The sequence below is a fragment of the Prenolepis imparis genome, unplaced genomic scaffold, assembly GCF_030444845.1.
Source record: "Prenolepis imparis isolate NDT839.2.m4 unplaced genomic scaffold, iyPreImpa1.0 SCAF_1, whole genome shotgun sequence".
Taxonomy (NCBI): Eukaryota; Metazoa; Arthropoda; class Insecta; order Hymenoptera; family Formicidae; genus Prenolepis; species Prenolepis imparis.
In genome coordinates, this window is record NW_028141159.1 from 17,857,661 (window position 1) to 17,879,005 (window position 21,345).

The window sequence follows — 21,345 nt, forward strand, 5'->3', positions numbered from 1 at the left end:
CAAATTTTTAATATTGACTTATTTTAAATTTTATTTTAACCAAAAATTAAATAATAATAAATTTATATATAAATTATAAATATATAATTATATGAATTTTATATATATATATATATATATAAAATTATATAAATTATATATAATATAATTATATATTTATATCATATATAAATTTGTTTTAATTATAATCTGCTTATACCGTATGGTTGCTCCGCCGTTGCCTGATGCCTCCCCGGGCCTCCTCGTCCTCCTCTTTTCTTTGTATTTAAAAGACAAAGAAAACTAGTGTTTTTGGCACTTACACAGCACACGCTCGCGAAAATACGATCACGCGCGCGCATTGATCGGCAAAATAAAATAATCGCACGACCATTTGAACGACACTCCCGACGTAAATACGTTAACCGCACGCGACTCTATACGGCACTTCCGGTTTTAATCGCGCGATACTTCGGCATTCCCGCTTTTGATCGTACGCATATTTGATGCGCTTTTGTTAATTATGACGCATATATTGAGAGAATCTATACGCGAGAATTATAATTATACGATCCGCGAGACGCGACATTAGACGTGTTCAACCTAACTTGTTCATCGCTCACACTTATATTCGCGCGGAACTCCCGACATTACTCGTACATAACTTTTTATGTACGGCATTCGCGATTTTAATCGTACGCATATTTTGTGCGCGACACTTCTTTGTTAATTACTTGCGACGCATATTTGAAAGAACAGCACGCAATAACTATGATTATACGAAACTACGATCCGCACGACGTGACGCACAAAATTCTCGCGGGAACTATGGCGGGAAGTCGCAGTGATGCCAACTGTCTAATTAGAAAATATCAGTCTCGCACGATTAATCGATCGTTGAAAAGATCGATTAATCGCGAGACTGATATTTTCTTTCTCAACGTTGGTAATCCTGAAACTTCGCATTTCGAATTGTCATTGTGCGAAATCCGCAACAGAGAGTAAAGGTTAGATTACACATGTCAACTTTTAACATGTTGAAAAAACTGCATAAGTCAAATATGCTCTAATGTATTCCAATTAATACTGCGATAATTAACGCTTGAGCAGTAATGCGTAATATTTTACACGTATTCCATCTGAATTAGATTTTAAAAGGAGACACCTTCGTAAGTACGTGGAATTATTTTTTTATATAAGTAAACAGTTCTCTTTTTTTTAAGTTTTTATTAATTAAGACACAATTTCGAAGGAAAGATTATAAAGTGATATACAATTCTAAATTCATTTGACTTTAATGAATATTTTATAAAATTGTATAAAGTGAAAGCTTCAATCTTAATTGATTTTGATTTTATCTGAGATTATCCTTTTAGAAATAATTAATATAGCTAATTTGTTTTATCATTTGTTTTAACCTTTTATTTAAATACTTATACAGCATAAATACAGGGCATCAATTTTCTTATTTTATGATACAAACATTTATTGTATGATATATTTATATACAATTTTTGTTGCAGAACACTGAAGGAATAATCAATGCTACAAATCGTTAAGTGCCTTAATTAATTCTTCCACTTGTAAATATATAAGAAACTGAAATGGATCTCTTACTTATAAATGATTATTTGAAGACGTATTCTGGCAGAGACAAAATATTAAGAACCCTTTCTTATTCGGCAAAGTTACTTACTGTATGTACTTCGTCCAAGAGTACTGAAAAAAAACTTAAGACCTTTGGAAGCCAAATGAGTGAATGCAGAGTAATGTTGCGCTTATTAGATGATCTTCCAATGCTTCATTATTGCATAATAACATATGGCTGGGGAAAAAAGGTAAATTCTTCTTTATTTATACACTAATATAAATTGAAAATTATGCACATATGATTAAAAATATAAATATATAATATTAAATATTAAATGGAACTATGTTACATTTCTTTTCTATATATAGAGTCATTAATATTTTATATACAATCTAAATAATAGGAACCGGACTGCTTGATTAGATGGAGCCAAGTGATACAAAATGTAATAGATGTAATTTATTCTCCTGTAGAGCACATTTGTTGGGCCGGTCAGCACAATATCATATCAATCAATACTGACAAATGGGACCTTGCTACCACTTGGTTTTGGATAGTTTCTTTACATCTGTCATTATTTAGGTAAGTGAAAACATATTAAAATATTTTATATTTTTTTAAAATCTATTTATGAAGAGAATTTCTATATTGAAGAATATTTTTTATTTTGCGTTCCAAAATTAAATTTCATGTAAAAATTAATAATATGCATCTGTTATAGATGCATTCAATTTTTATGTAAAAATCAAAATAAAAATATAAAATATCTATTTAATAAAATAATTATTATTTCAGATCACTGAGATTACTCCAAAACCTTCAAAAGTATAGAACAAACTTGAAAAAAAGTAATTCTGATGCACAGTAAGTATATTATGAATTTTTATATATCTTTTTTAAGAAGGGGTAATTTTATATTAACGATAATATTACTTTGACAATCTCACGCAAAAAAGAATCAATTTTACATATTTATTTCTTCTATGAAATATAGAAGCACATTGAAGGAAATCAATGAGCATCGGCAAAGTGCATTATTGGTATGCACACGTCTTGCGTTGGATATTACTTATGCGATTAGTTACTTACCACCGGGTGTACTTTGGGGAGGTCGTTTAAAAACATGGCATGTTGGTGCACTTGGTACAATATCGTCGTTAATTGGACTTCATCAGGCTTTTAGCCAACGACTGAAAAGATAAAAATTTGATTAAATAAAGTTTTATTGTTACACTGATTATAAAACATGTGGGATACGGTATTATAGCATCAAATTATTAATATATATTCAGTATTCAGATTTTATATATATTACTTCTTCTTATTATATTACTATTATATATTACTTTATATATTTCATCGACAAATGTAAATTTTATAAATTAAAACTAAAATAAATAAAATGTATATAAATAATATACGAATATATAAATAAATCAATCTAAAAATTAAACACGCTCGTACAAGTTTTCAAAGAGAGTTCCATATTGTTTATTAATTAAACAATTTATTCTAATAGAATTCAAACACACAATCCATCAATCTTTCTATCAGAATCAGTCATTTAATTACATAAGTATATATAAAACTTTGAAGGCTTATATTAAGTGTAGAACACACGCGTAATTGGCACTTACCAAAGAGATTTTAGGCGCTTATATAGCTAAAAAGATAATTTATATCTGCCATGTAAAAAAATCTATGAGGATTATGTTGAAAGGCACGACTTATTGAAACCTTTCTAAACAATACATGCTATAGATTATTAAAATTTGTCTCCGATAAAATCTTTTTGAAACGGATAATGCTGCCGTAGACTGATTTATAGATTAATCGTTATTGATATATATCCAAAGCGCTTTGACAGCGAAAGCTTGTGTGTATATGTATAATATACATTCCTTTATCAGTATATATTTTAAAGCACTTTTTTTTTAAATAATTGCTTATATATGTAGCAACCATATTATATTGTTTCACATATCTGTGAACCATATATATGTAATATATTTAACGGAATATGTATAATTAGATCGTATTGTCGAAATATTTCTTTTAGAGGATATTAACTTTATACTTAACTGCGACAAAAATTAATTTGTTATCACTTAAATTGACAATCTTAGACTTTTTTTATAATAATAGATTTTCACACATCTGCATATTTCTTGCAAGATAAATTGTGCGACCGAATATATAGTATATCACTCTTATTTCTATCGAGATTACTTTCTTCTTATTAACAATTTAACGTTATCATTATTCGCTGCTAAAATGAACCTGGCATACAATATTAAAACTCAAATATGAAATAGCTAAACGTTGTTTCAATACTTTTAACGCAGGAGTAAACGAATTAATAAAAAACAAAATGAAATAACATAAAAACAAAAATGAAATGTGTGTAAAAGAGTTAACTATGTTTCGGCCTTGCAGTCTACTATATTCTTTTCTGTTTAATATAAAAAAAATTAAAACAACGATAAAATATTTCCACTTATGTTAATTTCTTTTTCGATTAATTCGAATAAGTTAGATTAAAATATATATAATTAATAAAATTATATTTTATTATAAAATATGATGAATGAGAGTATGGTAATCTAATCAATATATACTCTCTTGATAATATTTATTACAAGGCTGAAACAATTATTAGCAATTTATTATGGCAGAAGAGAAAAAAAATAAAAACAGACATTGAGTATCTGCAAAAATATGGCCTTTAATTCAACAAAATTGTATCAAAACGGGAGAAACGCGAGTAAAGGATGAACTGCATTTAAAGAAGAGAGCTGTAACATAATTATACATAGTAAGAAAAAAAGAAAAAAAAGAAAAATAAATCAATTCCCTACAATCCGCGCCAGAATCGTAGACCATGAACTTCTCCATTTCGTCAACCGTTAAACAGTCCATGTGAGCGAAATATATGTGAGCCGCTCGCTTCGGCTAATAATACAAAAATCCAGTCGATTGCGCGTCAGTAAGCACAACATACATTTACCATCACAATCGAGAGTATAGAGATACATTGTAATCTAACGTAAAATTAACAATGTTTAACGTCATTGACAAGTATCGCAATGGAAGAACGATCAGCGAGTTATATAATATACATCCGAAAAAGTCTCCCGTTATATCACATTAATATCGAATATATATCACGCGCGCAATGTAATAATGACAAATAATTACTGGATTATTACTTTCAGAATAATCTTTCTAACATTATCGTAACAATTCATATTCAATTATTAAGCGTAATACTTTAATACGATAAACGTATGATGATGATACTATTATAGATTTCCTGAGAATTCTACGTGTTTCATTGAGCCCAGCTCAAAATTACCATAACGGAGCCCTATCGTCTCGCGTAAAAAATTATTGTCACTGCGAAAGCCAGAATTCGACTCTCACGACTTTAACGAAAAATGTGTATGCGCTAATGTGTGTCTACTATGTGTATATGTATACACGTGTGTATGTGTACCTATGCGTATTGCTAATGCGCAATTATGGCTATCTAATCTAGCACCTACTGTACTCGGCATGATAGTATTATTTCGCGGTAAAAAAAAATCGATAAGAGAACCTGTCTCTCTAAGTGAACATACTAAATAAAAGTACATCGTTTGCGCTTGAACGTAGTAAAAACTGCGTTCGCAATAGGAACTTTTTTTTTTGACAAACACGATTTTTCTATATTTATCTTGTCCTTTCGCACGCACGGTAGTAACAATAATAAACCAATCGTTGCGCGTCCGCAAGCTCAATCAGCGGTATGAATCGGCGCATGTCCCCGTATCATCGGACTAGTCCTAGCTGTCCTAGCCGGCTCCGCGATAAAAACTAAGTCTGCACCCTGTTACCCAATGTTCTAGATCAGGCGGCGCAACGTCGGTTAACCGAAAGAGTCAAAAAGGAACAAAAAGGAGAGGAAGACGACGGGCGCAAAGCGAACGTAAAGCGAATGTACTGAACTGTGACCGCACGTGTACAAAACTTTTTGTCGCTTCCTTCATCGTCGTATTTGAACATACGGAGGACGTACGTTAGTTAGTTGTTCATTCCGAAGTTCGGATTCAACCCTATCACTTGATTAGTCTTTGAGTTCCTCGTCAAGGGTGTATGATGCGACATCGAGTCCACGGAATGTTGCCACTGCCAGCAGCTGCGGCAAAAGTACCGGAAACATGCCTAAACATATAAATGCATGCAGAATTTTAATAAATATATACTATACGCGAAAAGATTTAAGTTATAAGAAATAATTGTATATAAAATAATTAACTAAATTAAATTATTTTCACACACCACATCACGACAGAAGTAATGTCCTTGTTGTACAACGCATCCGGAGCATATCGATTCTTCGATGTACGGGTCCACTTGTACCTGAGAAAAATGCAAATATGAAAATATATAATCTTTTATATAAGCTAAATATATAGTCTTTATCATATGTCGTTTTGGAATTCAATGTACCTTTTTCGTAAATTTGTCAGTCTTAATTTCTATGAATGACGCAGTGATCGCTTTAAAGTACGATTGTTTCGTACTGAATGTAACACGGCCGGAGCCTATCGGATATTTATGCTTATCGGTATCAATACCTACAATCATAAATTTTATTAGTTTTTCATGTAGGATTATTTAAAAGTAATTGTGTGACGTATAAATATACGAAACACATATAAAGTATAAATGTGTAAAAAATTTAAAAAGTAACATTTAATGATGAACAAAATAAATTACAATTACACACCCGCATAAATGACTCCATGAAAAAGGTCATCCATAACTTTTGCTAATCCTGCAGCTGTTAGCATTCCGTGCAGCGCACCAACAAATACCGTTTTATGCGCATCGAGTCTTTGCGATGAAGATTTGACATAATTGCTATTCTCGAGGATCCATGGAATCACTTGTACCTGAAATGTAATATAATTACAAGAATTTATTTTTAACATCTTCGAAAAAAATATATATATATAATTAACGTACATCTTTTGGCTTTGAACGCTTGGATATAATTTTATAATACCATCTCTTTCCATTGGTAATATCATGGGTACAGCAAGACAACATTGCTCTGACCTGAAAGAAATATATTATTTATAATACAATCTTTGTATTATCCGAGATCAGTAATCAAATGATCGTCGCGTACCTGTTTCTCCGATTCGAATATAATGTATGCATATCCTTTCGGTTGAGCGGACGGTGCCTTTGTCGGCCACTCAACGCGAACCGGTCCAAATTGTTTGAACGTCGAAATTAGAATGGCTTCCGTAACATCCCATGGTACACCTCCCAGAAATACTTTAGGCGAATAAGCGACTGGTTCCTCAGTACTTTGTGGCAAAAAGCCGCTCCATGTGCACGTAGGATAGCAATGTGCTGTGATATATATATATATAAATAAATTGATACGTCTACGAAATCTTCTACATTTGCATTCATGTTTAGCCTAGTAAATTTTTTTTTATATAAATCAAAATTCTGCTAAAAAATTGGCATTATATCATTAAAAAAAGTTACGATATTTAACATTCAATATATCTATAGGTAATTATATTTAAAAATTTCGTTAAGATATTCTAAAATTTTAAAAAATCTTTATTACGCAAAACATGAATGCGAACTTGTATGCAAATTTTGTATGATTAATTTAGATAATTTGTCATATATTTGTGTACAAATAATGAGAATAATAATAATAATTGCAATAATCTTTTTTATAGTAAGTAGATAAAATATTCATATACGGACCAGCAGCATTTCGATGGGATCTCGCTACTCGATCGAGTGACACTGGTTGAGCCAATCTACGCGTGGTGCTTCCAAGATTGGTACAGCAATTCTTTTCGTGATTTAAGAGAGAATTGAGAAAATTGCTACGATTTTGCCCGACTCCGTGATGATGCTGGTAATAATGCGAATTCGGATTCTGTTGCAGCGATGACAAGTATTTTTTTATAGCCATACGCTCGAACGCTGTTCTATTGTTAGGGCACGTGTTTGTCTTCGATATTATAGAGTCCAAGGATGGCGGGAAGCAAGAATTGGATGAAGAATTCAGCGATAAACAATTCTACGAACAAGAATTTTGAATTAGCGATACTTAGCAAAAATGAGATTTTTTTTATTTTAGACAAGAAAAAATATTCTCTCACCATTATTATGTCGGATAAGGAACCATCCGCGCTACCAATTCCGCTTGTCTCTGAGTCTGCTGGTGAGTTGGAACGCGAGCCGTTACATCCCAGAAAATGGGGGAATTCTAATGTCGGGCTGCCGCAATCACTAACATCAATAAATTATCATTTGTGGAATATACGAAATATATAGGAATTCAATAATCATTCAGCAATATTTCGCATATGTACACATAGTCACAAAAATATATATAATTTGATTGATATACAATTCATTAATTGATGAAATTAATATATGCATATAATTATATGTAATTTAAAATTATTTAAAATATCAAAATTTGATATTAATTTAAATATGTGTAAAAAATTATTATTCTTTGTACTTGAAATAAATTTTAGAAACGCTGTCTTTATCTCCTGATTCTTTTCTTACCTGTACGGAGTAGAGCAACCTCGTATAGGACGGCCAAAGTACGACGAAGAATCGATGGGCGACGACGAAGAGCCGGGATATTGAAACGACGGTCGGCTGGTCGGTGAAGACGGCGTGTTTGTACTATTACTGGCAGTGGACGAATAGCTGTAAAGATCCGACATGAAGCTGCCGGGTGTGCTAGGGCTGCCGGGAGTGGCCACCGAATTCGGCGAGCTCGGAATATCCAGGCCAGAGGAATTCGAGCAAAAACCGTGATTTCGATGGCACTGTAAGCATACATCATTAATACAGTAGTTGCACAAGTTATCAAAAAAAGCTGCCAAAGTCTTTATCTTATTTCCTATGTGTACATACATATACATACAGGTATACATCCTTCACAGAATTTTCTCTTAGCATTTACCCTGAAATTCATGGTAATCGTGGGACGATATGGTATGGAAAGAATTTTATGAGAATTTCTCTGATTAATATTTATCACAATAAAAATAATAATATCTATCACAATAAAATATAAAACATGTTTGATTAATTTTACTATGCAGTTTAGTAAATATATATTATTATTTTTATTGTGATAAATATTAATCAGAGATCTCATAAAATTCTTTCCATATCATATTGTCCCACGATTACCATGATTTTCAGGGTAAATTCTAAGAGAAAATTCTCTTATTGTTAATGTTCTTGTAGATCTTAGAAATAAATTAATCATTCTTACAAGATAAAATCATCTCATTCATATCTCGTTGAATTAAAAGATCTTGATATCGCACATAAAAATAATCTCATCTGTATTCGTAGCATTTAAAATTAAACTTAAATATAAAATGGTTTCGTGTTCTAGTTAAGTGACATATCTCAGGATTTGCGAGATAGGAGAAAGAAGTGTGGAATCTCCTTTGCGCACATGCGTTTCAAAGTACTTGGAGTGCGTCCAAATTGAAACGAAGTATTATGCGATATGTGAGAGAACGCGGTGTCTTGAAATGGTAGTGACTTTGCGTCGGCTCGAATTAAAGGGAGGAAAGGCATTCTCTCTTTATATAGAGCCGTTTGACTCGCGTGAACCAGCGGATTCTCGGCCATCGAGACTATCCTAGCATACCATTCATTTTATCCAAATTACTATACTTATATCTTGAGTCAAATTTATCGAAGATTCGTTATGAATTTTGTTTTGCGATATTTGAAGTGTATATTTAAATAATTCATGTACATAATTAATATATAATCAAAGAAATAAGTGATAAATTGAATTTCTATTAATAAAAAGATTGATTCAAAATTTGCCACGGAAAATATATCCCTTGTGGAATAATGTACACGCGTAATTTTGAGAGAGATACATGTAAAATATATAATACGGTATGATAAACAATATCGATAAAGTTAAATGTTAGAATCGGAAAACTCGAGTGAAATAAGGTAGTTGGAATTATTCCAACGGGATAATCATTGTTCGAGTTATTGTACCGCCGAGGAAATTCCTTCAGCACAATATGCTTTATGTTACGTTTATCATCTTTATTGCCATTCTATACGTAAAATTTGTAGCTCGCTGAAGTTATTATATCGTAATCGCGTTTTTTATCAATCGTCGTCGCGTCAAATGTGTTCTTATTTTATAGTGGAGAACAATCTCTCGCGCAAGTAATAACAACGGTATAATTTTTTTCGTGAAATATTAACGAATTCTCAAAAATATTATAACAATGCGAAATATATAGTGTAAAATAAAATAATATTTTTTATTAAAAATAAACGTATTACGATTTGATTTTAATCTTGTAGTTTATCGATAATTAAATTCTTATTGGTCAATTGATTTATATTATATTACCTTGGTATAAAATACGATTTCCATTTATAATATTTTGCAATTCGATGATAATAATTAAGCTTTATCATGATGCGTCAATCGAATACTGACTCCTATTGATCCACCTACTCTCTATTGCTACTATCCAGTTGTAACAAAAGTCGCGTTAAATATATCTTTATCATACATAATTTTCTACGCATTCATATATTATCCAAATATATCCGTCACAATGACTACATTTTTTCGTTCTCAATAAACTTTTTCTTCTAACACTATTATTTAGAATTTTAGAATCTTAAATTTTCATTGGAATAAATCTCCATGAATAAGATATACGTGTACAATATTACCTCGTGTTGCTGTTGTGAAGGAGATCCCTGGGTTTGATCGTAATTGCCAAATTGATAATTACGGTAACTCGAAGAGCCAACCGTCAGTTGGTTTCCCATCAGCGATCCTCTGGGCAAACCCAGTCCGAACATATCCGAAATTGCGCTGTCGCCTGTTACAAAAAAAAGAAAAATTAATACATTCATTGCACAAAGGAAGGCACTTTAATTTCGCACAAAAGCAGATCTAATAACTAAAAATCAAGAAAGAACTTTAATAGTTTTGCAACCGAAAATCTTTGAGACAGTTGCTAATTTTTAAGGGAATTTTAAAAGACAATTTTATTATCAGCTCATCATCGATTTAACTCGAATAATCTCTATATTTACACAAATAAAAAGAAAATGCTTCGTCTCACCATCTATGCTGACGTTCTTGTCGGATTGGGAAGAGGAGGAGGCATCCTGCGAGAAATTCGGAAGATGCGTAGGCGACGGTGGCGGCGGTAGATCGATTAATAAATTGTTGATCGACTGCAACTGATGCAATCTCTCGCGCTCTTGATCGCGTTCCTTACCGCGTTCCCGCTCGCGAGTTTGGCTCAGTTTACGCAGTAGCAGCTTGCTACGCTCTCGATTCTGCGTCGCATCCTGGTGGTGCAACGGATCCTGATGATGCATCGATGATGGCTCTCGATCAAATTCGACGTCCGTTTCGTCGCTCTCGTCGCTCACCAGTGAAATGTCCGTCTGTAAACAATTCTTTTATCAGTCGCAAAAATGATTCAAATATATGAAATGCGTTGAGATGCTGAGATATTGAGAAACCAATTGTTTTTTGAACTGACTTAAAATAAAAAATCTCTGGTACCGACAATTGAATTTTAAACGATCGAAAAAAGATAAAAAAAGACGCCTTATTTAATTAGCAAAAGCTGTCGTATGCTTAGCACAAGACATTGAATATGTAAATGAAGGACTGACTTCGAGAAAGTGATTTGGTCATAGATTGATTTCACTGAAACTACAAATACGCATATATCTTCTTAGAAGAAAAAAAACACTCGTATATATTTCACGTAGTTAAATTTCTATTAAACAAATCCTTATATTTTCAGAGTCTTTTATTGATTCCTTTTTCGAGATTCGATCGTTTAAAACTCGAAATAACTCGCGACACGTGCTATGAAACCGCGATATGTATATATTTATATATATTTTCTAATATTTATTACGGTGTTTCTCGCCTCTCGGTCGACGTAGTTTATTCCGGACCTCGTGGTTGGATAATAACGAGGATGGAAGTGGCCCGCTCTACTTCGAGAGATCGAACAATTCGCGCGCGACGCGTCACACGCTCTCGGTACGAACGACGTCGATCGACTGCGCGGCGCAATCGAGGAAACGAAAACAGCGCGCCTCCTGAAGGACGCCACGCTGCCGGCCGTGGCGCGTTTGTGGAATTCGGAAAAAAAAAAAAAAAGAAAAAAAACATTCTTTAGAAGAATGAAAAAGAGGGGGGAGAATATATCGGGAAACACACATTCCACGGATTTTCCCGGAATTTTGGCTCTTGAAACGGGGAACCCGGTCGAGTTACTACCGCTGTTACATGTACACGTGATATAATTACACGTGATATCTATGTACTTACTACGTCATCGGTAATACGTAATATCGCGAGTCCTTTTCGTCCGAAATAATTTTGCAAGATTTTTCCATCTTGAAATGATCGAGCATCTTAAGATTATTAGTGCTTAACAATAATGAATATTATATACAATACTAATATTAAATATACGAATATTAAATACAAATATTATAATATAAATAATATAATATAATGAATAATATTAATAAAAACGATCTTATTAATATTTTAAGACAAAAGATTATATGTTTGTGAATTTTCTCGATATGAATGTAGAATAAAATTGGAAATAAATCTAATTACATAAAGGCGAAAATAATCCTAGATAATAATAATAATAATAAATAGACGAAAATTGTGCTGCTTGGAAATTTGCAATAAACTCGGAAATACACCTCATCGGAATTTCATTTAAGATATCGTAAATCTAGAACACGTATTCATTACATCAAATTCCGCAATTAACTCACCCTTATATAAATCGATCGATCTAAGAATTTTTGGCAATCGCGCACGCAAATGCACTGATCCCATTTTCTTTATATCTAAATATATTCGAAAGAATATCAGAGATATATTAATATATTCTCCAGGAATAAAATTCTCTCGTATATAAATATTACAGCTCCGATATGTATGTCGCCGTGTTTATTTACATTCGCTCCGGCGCAGGACATTCCTTCGCGATATATACCTGTATACTTTATATCGTCCACGTAGCGCGTCGAATTAATAAACGAGCATTTCAAGCGCATTAAAAATCAAGAATATAGAAAAAATAGCAATCATCGGGATCATCGAAAATAAAAAAAGTATCAATTGAAATCGCACAAAGCGCGGAACCGATCGGTTTGGCTTACAACATCCCCAAAATGTCGCGACTTTGTTCAATTTTCCATATTCTACATATCTGTATTTACAGAGCAATATAATACAAGGCGTATAATATCGGACGTATAAATAAAATAAATATGATCAACATTATATGTATATATTAGACGTCTTTTCCTTCAAACGTGTGTGTTAAAAACGCGAATCCGAAGCCGACATTAATTCCGGATAATCGCCTTAATCTCGCGAACAGATGACTTACCGATTGCATTAATATTGGCATCTCCGCGGAAAAGATTTCGTCGGCGGTCCTTAGGAAGCGATCTTTTTCCGGGGATGTGCGGGATGTAAATTCGGCTGACGATACGCGGCTCGCTCTCGCACGACCTCCAGAGACACGAGCGAGTGAGAGCCGCCGACTCGACTGTCGTCCGCCACTAATAACAACGCGCGATAAGCTTCATGTGTTGCGTGTTTCCTGAGAAGTTACGTGCGAGTGATGATGATAAACAGCGGCGGCGGCGGCGAAGGGACGATTCCTCTTCTGGATGAAGGCTCGCCCGGCCGCAGTGGGAGACTTTGACACGTCGCGTTTTGCGAGACACGCCGCATTCGCTTGATGTTTCCTGCCGAAACCTTTTCTCGATCCTTTACGATTTGTCGACGAAATGATACAACGGTGGTCCGCCCATTCTTTCGCGAGCTATACTACTCCGAATGAACTAAAGATTTCTCCGCACGCACATTATTTCTTTCTCTCCCACTCTCTCCCTCTCTCTCTCTATTTTCCCTTGCACGCACGCTCCATCAAAGACCGCGACGATTCGGAGTCTTTGAACGTATCGTACGCAGTTTTATTATATTTTTGTTATCATGTTTTTATTCTTTTACATTCTGTCATGCGAGAAAATTTTGAAAAACAAAAGATCTAAAGAAAAGTGTTTTTCTGAAAAATTTAAATAAAGATAGACACATAAATCCTAAAGAAAAGAGACTTATGTTTGATTTTTGTCACGAGATTCCGAAATTAGCTATTAAAATTATCTTCGCATTCTTTATTTCTCAAGCTAACATGTTTGATAGACGTAAGTTGATACTATATCAACGAAGAAGTTATCTTGCCACAAAAAGTTCGCGAAATAATCTTATAAGATATATCAAAACTAGAGTATATATAAAAATGTATATACAGTATTTACACCATTTTATAGTACGGCGAATATTACATATGACTGTGGAGAATAAATGTGCTTTAAGCGAAATTATTTGCTTTATGCGTTGATGAAAGCGTTAATGAGAAAAGTTCGCAGATTCAATTATATTCTATATGCGCAGTCGATGAATCTAACATTTCAACCTCGGAGCTATCGCCGGTCGAATAATTAACGACGTCTCGCGTTTGTCGTTCTAATTTGCCGGGCGAACCATCTTCCTGAATCTTCCCCACTTTGCCGGAATTTTCTCCCCAGCTATTAGAGAAGAGAATCACTTTTAATTTATCGATATCTTGATTGCTCGAGCTATTGCCTACATTGCTGGAATTTTCCGGTCTGACTTCGCTGTCCTCAGATTTGTATTTCGGTATTTCCGTAGGCGCATCTGAAAAATTCTTGTTCGTAAACAAATTCCACAAGCTTAGGAGTATGGTGTAAAAATTGAATCGATCATTGCAATATCAATGAAGTGTCATGTACCAGGATAAGGTGGTGCCTCATCAATCAACTGTTCCATTACGTAACCCAACATAGTTGCGGTAAATGTGTCGTCCCTTCTGAGACCGAGCGCTCTGTGAAAAGCATCTACTGCTTCCTGGATGTTACCCATTAATGCGTGAATAAAACCGATCGATGAGTAAGTCGATGGATTTAAAGAATCCAAGACTAGTGCCTGTTGATGATATTCCAATGCCTCGTCATATTTTTTCATTTTTCTACAAGTGTGCCCAAGATTATTCAGCAGCGCTTCCCATTTGCTGGGCAGAATCACATTTCTTACGTCGCCCTGAATGCTTTTCATGGCTTCCTTAAATAATCGTTCTGCATTTTTGTAACTGTGTTTAACAAAAATAATTCTTGATAATTTATATGGGTAAATTGGGTACACGTAATATTTTGATTTTTCAAATGTAAATAATGACATACAACAATATTAAATATCAAGAAACCAGATACATAATACTTACTCTAAATTGTAAAAGCATATAACGCCCATTTCATGTATCACAAATGGATCGTTCGGTGCTATTCCTTGAGCTTGTTGAAAGAACTTGTCGGCCAGTTTTAGATTATTCGTCAAACCGCACTCTAATCCGATATACAAAAGCGGAAGATGGCAACCTTTCATTAATTGCGATGCTTTAAAATAAGCAGCCATTGCCTGATCGTGTTCATTTTCTACTGCAAAGGAATGTCCATACGCCAACCAAGCAGGACCAAACAGTCTGTCCAACGCGGTAGCCTTTGCTAAATATCTCCTTGCTTGATCACTTTTACCTTGAATACAACAAATTATGTTGATATATTTGATTATATTTAAGAAATAATTATTAAATAGTAATTAGTTACCTATGGTGTAATAATAACATCCGACTGCAAACCATGCCAAAGCCATTTCCGGATATAAATCAACCAATTTGTGTGCCAGATAAAATAAAGCTAAAGAAGAAATAATTTTCATTAACAAACTTAAATGCTATCAGTTCTTTTATTTATGACAAGATATAAACTTACCATTAGTCTTTTTAAGCTCAACTAAACAGGCAATATGTACTGGAAGACACGAGTTATGGTACGGATCCTTTTTCAAGATTCTGAATATTAAAAGTGTCATATTATGTTTCGGAAAATATGGAAAATATTGTTATAAAAATAATATTTCACAATAGAAATGTGGTATTTACTTTTCTGTAAGTGAGAAACATTGATGGTAATCACAGTTATAATATAATCTTTCAGCTTTCGCAACTTGCATGTCTAAATTATCCGCTAGTCTGTCAGTGACAGAAATTCCCATTACATTGCATGTAATTAACGACTGCTTTATATTTGGCGCTTGATACTTTTTTAGTTTGCTATCATACAACAGTTGCAGAAGTTCTGCTTCACCTTTTACACATTGTTCAGCAAATGGTAAGGATTCCAAGAGTTCCCGTTCTAAATATTAGACACAATTGTTATTAATTTATACATTAAATCACTCAAAAAAATAATATAATAAAATACCTTCGGAAGCTGAAAGCATCTGATTCTGTACTAAAGCTTCAAATGCTTCATATGAATAAACATCACATTGTAGAGCTTGTTTATAGCACTCTGTTGCTACTGCTCTATTATCCATTGCTTCATAAACTCTTCCTTTTATATACAATATCGAACTCTGAACCTATAAGGAAAGATTGTATATATGTGTATGTTTAATATTGATATAACTATAGTGTTATAATAATCATATTACAATATAAATTATAATATTATTATTTTACAAACTTATTTATGAACATAAATATCTAAATCCACTTACATTTTTTGGGGCATCCTGAAAAATGTCCATACGACTCGCAAATGTAATACCTGCTTGTGTTATATTAGTGCATATTTCAGATTCGTTGATAACTTGAAGAGCATCGTTATATTCTTTTGCTTCTAGTAAACACCTCACAGTCAAATAGTGACACATTACATCAGTCTGTAACAACAGAAATATAATTGCTTTCAATTCAATAAATTATAAAGATGCACGAGTCTTATAAAACAAGATTATAACTGTAGTGTATATTCATCTAAAAAATTGATAGTGATTTAAATTAATTTGATAAAATTACCTTCTGTAATCCGTATCTCTTTATGAGATGTGCAGCACGATGGTATTGTTTCATGAGATACATACACTGCGCCAGAGTGCATATATCTTTTGGGTCCTGGTTGCTCAGCGACACTACTTTGTCAGCCCAAAACAAGGCGGCACTGTACAGGTGCTGAAAGTAAATGTGTCAAGTTAGATATACGTTTAAACGTAGAGCTTTGCAATTTTATTTTAACAAAACTTACCAAATCGATATACGATTTGACTAATTTTCTACATTTTTCCAGATCAATGCTCTTCTCGTCCAACAAGTTATCCATACTATCGTTATCGTTATCGCGGTGTGACATGTTTAATTTAAGTTTAGATGTTAGGTTTCCTTTTTTGTAGAGTGCTTTCAACTCAAAACAATTATCCAGTATAAACAAGAGAATCAGGTTAGGATTGATTTACACACTTGTCAGATAATAACCAATTTCTAGTAAAAGAAAAAGGTTCAGAAATCTCAAATTCCTCTTGAAATAGATTTCATTCGTTCTAACGGCACTTTTTCGCATTTACTTTACTTAAAATGCGTACAATAATTCTTTAACAAAAAGATGAAAGAAAATGTTGCTAAGAAAACAGCTGGTATATTCGACAAATTTTACACTGACATTTAAAAGCTTTTTTGCTTTAGCTGCATTCTCTTTCCGTATTTTTAATAAAATAATATAAACTTTTTCGGAGAAAGAAGAAAGATTACATATAATATAGATGAAATACGCAAGCAAAACAAACCGCTCGACTAGTATTTTGAACAGCTGATTATCTCAACTATGCGCATGCGCGTAGTCAGTTGCGACTACACTTGCAATCGATATCAATGAATAACATATCGAATAATTAAATATATAATCTTGATATACAGAAAATTGTGCAGTTAATTAAATTATATAATTTAATTATGTATATACTTTATATTACAGAAACAAAAAATAAAAATCTCGAATAAACTTCTTACTTAATATTTGTACATAACTATAATAAGATATTCATACATTTAATATCATCCTTATTAAACTGGAAACACAATTTCAAATGTCAAATAAGACGCCAAAGTTTTGTACCATTTATATTTGCAATATATTAAATAATTATTAATTAGATACAATCATGTGCGATATAGTAATTTAAAGTCATATCATTTCTATGTACATTTTTTCTTTTGTTTTTTTTTTCTTTCTCTCTCTCTTTGCTTGACTTTTCCATTTTCGTATTATTTTAACAATTTTATCATTATTATGAGAGTCTTAATTAATATTATGACACGGGTTTGCACGAGATGCACCAGATATACACATAAAACATTAGTTTCCTCTATTGTAGCTTTTTTTTCGCTTTGTGTATCACTCCTCTCACACACAATCTCGCATTAATTATACAAAAGTGGGCGACTATTGCGCATACAACGCTGAATAATTAGTCATTATTTAATTCTGTCCATCGATACCTCCATATAAAGATGTATGGCATCGGTGACGAAATCTTCAAGATCTAGGAATACATAGCGATTGCAAAATAATGAAATTAATCGCAAGATGTAACAATAGCGTAAATTCACACGTAAAAGTTGCTCGCAACTTAAAACGTATTGATAAAATGAGAGTTTGGCAGTTACAATCCATTTTATCTATCATCTTTTACATATACATGATGTGTTTTCTATATCCCTCTTCTCTAATAAATTTTAATTTTAAATTAATTTTAAGCTATGTGTTATGTTATCATATACTATCGGAGCGTGATCATCATTTTGTATGCACTCAAAAGTTTAAAAAGATGAACGGTAAATGCCCAAACTATCCGATACAGAATCGATTTAGCGAAAAAGAAAAATGTTTAATCAGGCTCTTATAATACTGTTGAATCGATTATTTTAAACTATCTACTCTCAATTACAAAGCTCACCATATATAATGTAACTCGTTCACGGTACTCGGTATAATTAAATATATCGTTACTCTCCATAATTATTACCTCCCTGAATCGTACGAAAAACTTTGGTACCCGCCCCGATGACTTTTACTGACGGGTGCTTAATTTATCATTAAACATTACAATGTGTACGATGCGAAGGAGGCGCACTACAGAAAGTAACTGTAAAATCGCACTTTACATTCACACTTAATCGAAACAATCTAAATCGCCAAATTAGATATTCATTTCTCCACGGTACAAAAAGAATTGCTAAATACAGAATGTAGACCTTTAAGAGATTTGTGAGAAATCCATGATAACATGTGCATATATATATATACATGGACCGTCAAGCTAATCAATACAATAAATAGCTAGACAATGGAAAAGGAAATAATGCAATAGATAAAATACGTAAACGTAATAACGCAGTAAACGATAATTAATATCGATAACATATGCCCTTTGTAGGTAACCTAAGGATAGGAGGAACATATATATATATATATATATATATATATATATATATATAATACATATAATATATATATTTATATTATGCATATACAATATATATATGCATATATATGTATATATATATTTTTTATATATATATTCATATATGTATGTATGTATATATACTTACATACATATTTTGTGCATATATACATTATGTATATATGTGTATATGTATTATATAATATATATATATATATATGTGTGTGTGTGTGTGTATATATATATATTTATATATACAGAGTTATTTAAATGTCATTCTACCCGATTTTAAATGACTATATTTTTGAAGTTTAGATATACATAGTAATTAATGATACATCAATCAAAAGAAAAACTGTCCAAGTTTTGTCCCTCACCTTATAAATTATAAATGCTCGATGCAACTTTTCTTAATTATACGAGCAACGTCGAGACGATAGTCATATTCACAGCTGTAACAATGTGATTTTTGAGCTCATCCAGAGTTGTAAGCAACAGTGACATATACACAGCATCCTCAAAAGAAAAAGTCGCGTAAGATCCGGTGACTTAGAGGGCCAATTGTAAAACACCAAATCATGGGATCACTTTTTCTTTTGGGAATACGTTAAAAATATGTGTCATTATTGTCTAAAACCCTTGGTAGGTCGGTAAAACGGATATGTTAAATTAAAGGAAAAATTTGACTATAGCCTCAATATTGCTCATGTAACTGAGGGAAGCCACATCGAGCACTTGTAAGCTAAGAGACAAAACTTGGAGTTTTCTGATTAATTGATGTATCACTAATCCCTGTATTTGTAAACTTCAAAAATATAGTCATTTGAAATCGAATAAATAATTTTAAATAACTCTATATATTAAGTTCAAATTTCGATAACTTATTTAAACGTGACTAAGCTTTTCTTTTTTTTTTTGCAGTACAATAGCGCATACATTTCATATAAAATTCGAAGACATCTTTTTGAGTTGGCTAGTTATCATTCTGCTAAAATATAAATACTTGGAGAAACAGCTTTTTAGAGTATTGAAAAATTCGTTTGTAACAAAATGCTATAACAAAAGAATTTTTCATTCAAACTCTTTCACAATAATGTGCTAAGACAAAAATTTGGACACCTTTGCGTATGTATGAAATGTATACCTTTTTTAATAAAGTATATCCCGCCGTTACTTTATTACGCACATCATGTTCTAATTCAATGTTAATAAATTATTATATATATATAATATATATAGTTAGTATATATAATATGTATATATATAAAAATTATACATACATATATATATATACACATATACACACGCGGCGTACCGTGATTATACGGCGAAAAATTTAGCTATTCATTCAGCGTGATTAAAAATAGAAATTAGCGTAGTTGGCAATGGCAGTACTTGGAAGAATAGAGATACGAATTCTCGGATACTTCTATCGACTATCACAATGCTTCACGATACTAATATCATAATAGCCCACGATCAAGTTTGTGATTCACGAGACACCGAGTGACCAGCATGTGCAAGAAACAACTCGTCTTACACATATCGCAATTTCCTTGCACCAGGTTTCGTATACATTCAACGGATAAACGATTCGAGTACTTATTGTATACAAGACAGATCGGACACAGAGCGCATTTTAACATATATCCAAGGTTACATGTACACAAATTCGAAAAGAGTAAAACAAGAGATATGGAAAGCAGCATTATTCGAAATTCTCATTACATCTTACTGCTTATTTTACTAGAATAAATATCGTATAGAACCAAAGATACACATCTCGCAATACCCTGGAAATATGAGACATTTTTATGATCTGAAGATGTATTACTCGTTTCACAGTTATGTATAAAATCAGTATTTAAACATCGCGTAAGTTTCATCTACAATGTATAACGAGTCTACATTTTTTTCTGTATTTAATTGTTATGTTCTTTCTCATCATTATATGTTATAATATCCGTTGAAGGTAAAATTTTTGCATACTCATTGCGTATTAATATTGAGATTTTAGTTTATACTTAGATCTTAAAATGTCATTAAACATTTGATGCTCGCAAGTATATATGATCTTTGATCGTTATAATTTCGTAATGGAACATATATATGTTAGTTGTCAGATGAAGTGGAAGTTTATTCGATTAACGCAGACTTAATTTAACTTTTAAAGCCTTGCATTATTTAGGCTTTCTTTTTAGTCGCGTCGGAAATTGTTTAGTCTACAATATGATCCCTGATTAGTAATCCCTGTAAAACGGAATTTTTCCCGCGCGAT

The 21,345-nt window shown here is 32.4% G+C and overlaps 3 protein-coding genes across 8 annotated transcripts; 1 reads left to right on the forward strand and 2 right to left on the reverse strand.

Moving 5' to 3' along the window:
• Positions 1–956: 956 nt before the first annotated feature.
• On the forward strand, positions 957–2,955 carry Pex11c (peroxisomal biogenesis factor 11c). Of its 3 annotated transcripts, none has more exons than XM_083034604.1 (5): positions 957–1,152; positions 1,503–1,817; positions 1,974–2,152; positions 2,366–2,434; positions 2,565–2,955. In XM_083034604.1, exons 2-5 carry the CDS (start codon positions 1,584–1,586, stop codon positions 2,770–2,772), a joined length of 690 nt encoding a protein of 229 aa, XP_082890730.1. In that variant the 5' UTR covers positions 957–1,152; positions 1,503–1,583; the 3' UTR covers positions 2,773–2,955. The 3 variants fall into 3 exon arrangements, with proteins under 3 accessions (XP_082890730.1, XP_082890732.1, XP_082890738.1); XM_083034606.1 differs by having other exon boundaries at positions 957–1,148; XM_083034612.1 differs by lacking the exon at positions 957–1,152 and adding an exon at positions 1,220–1,244.
• Positions 2,956–4,275: 1,320 nt separating this feature from the next.
• On the reverse strand, positions 4,276–13,509 carry Orb (polyadenylation element binding protein orb). 4 transcript variants are annotated; one of them, XM_083034582.1, is made up of 12 exons: positions 13,072–13,509; positions 10,747–11,077; positions 10,349–10,500; positions 8,171–8,439; positions 7,753–7,870; positions 7,349–7,670; positions 6,747–6,976; positions 6,581–6,673; positions 6,342–6,507; positions 6,062–6,189; positions 5,891–5,971; positions 4,276–5,773 (listed from the first exon to the last, which is right to left on the reverse strand). In XM_083034582.1, the coding sequence occupies exons 1-12, from the start codon at positions 13,090–13,092 to the stop codon at positions 5,633–5,635; spliced, it is 2,052 nt and encodes a 683-aa protein (XP_082890708.1). In that variant the 5' UTR covers positions 13,093–13,509; the 3' UTR covers positions 4,276–5,632. The 4 variants fall into 4 exon arrangements, with proteins under 4 accessions (XP_082890708.1, XP_082890705.1, XP_082890718.1 ...); XM_083034579.1 differs by having other exon boundaries at positions 7,753–7,882; positions 13,072–13,506; XM_083034592.1 differs by lacking the exon at positions 13,072–13,509 and adding an exon at positions 11,575–11,699 and having other exon boundaries at positions 7,753–7,882.
• A 411-nt stretch (positions 13,510–13,920) lies between these two features.
• On the reverse strand, positions 13,921–17,421 carry Cdc16 (cell division cycle protein 16). The gene is made up of 10 exons (XM_083034597.1): positions 16,856–17,421; positions 16,630–16,782; positions 16,329–16,493; positions 16,031–16,190; positions 15,709–15,961; positions 15,539–15,618; positions 15,374–15,463; positions 14,992–15,301; positions 14,504–14,859; positions 13,921–14,408 (listed from the first exon to the last, which is right to left on the reverse strand). The coding sequence occupies exons 1-10, from the start codon at positions 16,958–16,960 to the stop codon at positions 14,122–14,124; spliced, it is 1,959 nt and encodes a 652-aa protein (XP_082890723.1). The 5' UTR covers positions 16,961–17,421; the 3' UTR covers positions 13,921–14,121.
• Between the last annotated feature and the right edge of the window lie 3,924 nt (positions 17,422–21,345).

Bases quoted from the DNA above. Each gene is read 5' to 3' on its own strand.
- Cdc16 (XM_083034597.1), bottom strand. From the start codon at position 16,960: ATGTCACACCGCGATAACGATAACGATAGTATGGATAACTTGTTGGAC. The intron at 15,619-15,708 runs GTAAATACCACA...TTTAATATTCAG, and splicing joins TGTTTCTCACTTACAGAAAA to AATCTTGAAAAAGGATCCGT. The intron at 14,409-14,503 runs GTACATGACACT...AGAATTTTTCAG, and splicing joins TGAGGCACCACCTTATCCTG to ATGCGCCTACGGAAATACCG.
- Orb (XM_083034579.1), bottom strand. From the start codon at position 13,092: ATGCCAATATTAATGCAATCG. The intron at 6,508-6,580 runs GTACGTTAATTA...ATTACATTTCAG, and splicing joins AGCGTTCAAAGCCAAAAGAT to GTACAAGTGATTCCATGGAT. The intron at 5,972-6,061 runs GTACATTGAATT...CATTTTTCTCAG, and splicing joins CTGACAAATTTACGAAAAAG to GTACAAGTGGACCCGTACAT.
- Pex11c (XM_083034604.1), top strand. From the start codon at position 1,584: ATGGATCTCTTACTTATAAATGATTATTTGAAGACGTATTCTGGCAGA. The intron at 2,153-2,365 runs GTAAGTGAAAAC...TTATTATTTCAG, and splicing joins TTACATCTGTCATTATTTAG to ATCACTGAGATTACTCCAAA. The intron at 2,435-2,564 runs GTAAGTATATTA...TATGAAATATAG, and splicing joins AAAAGTAATTCTGATGCACA to AAGCACATTGAAGGAAATCA.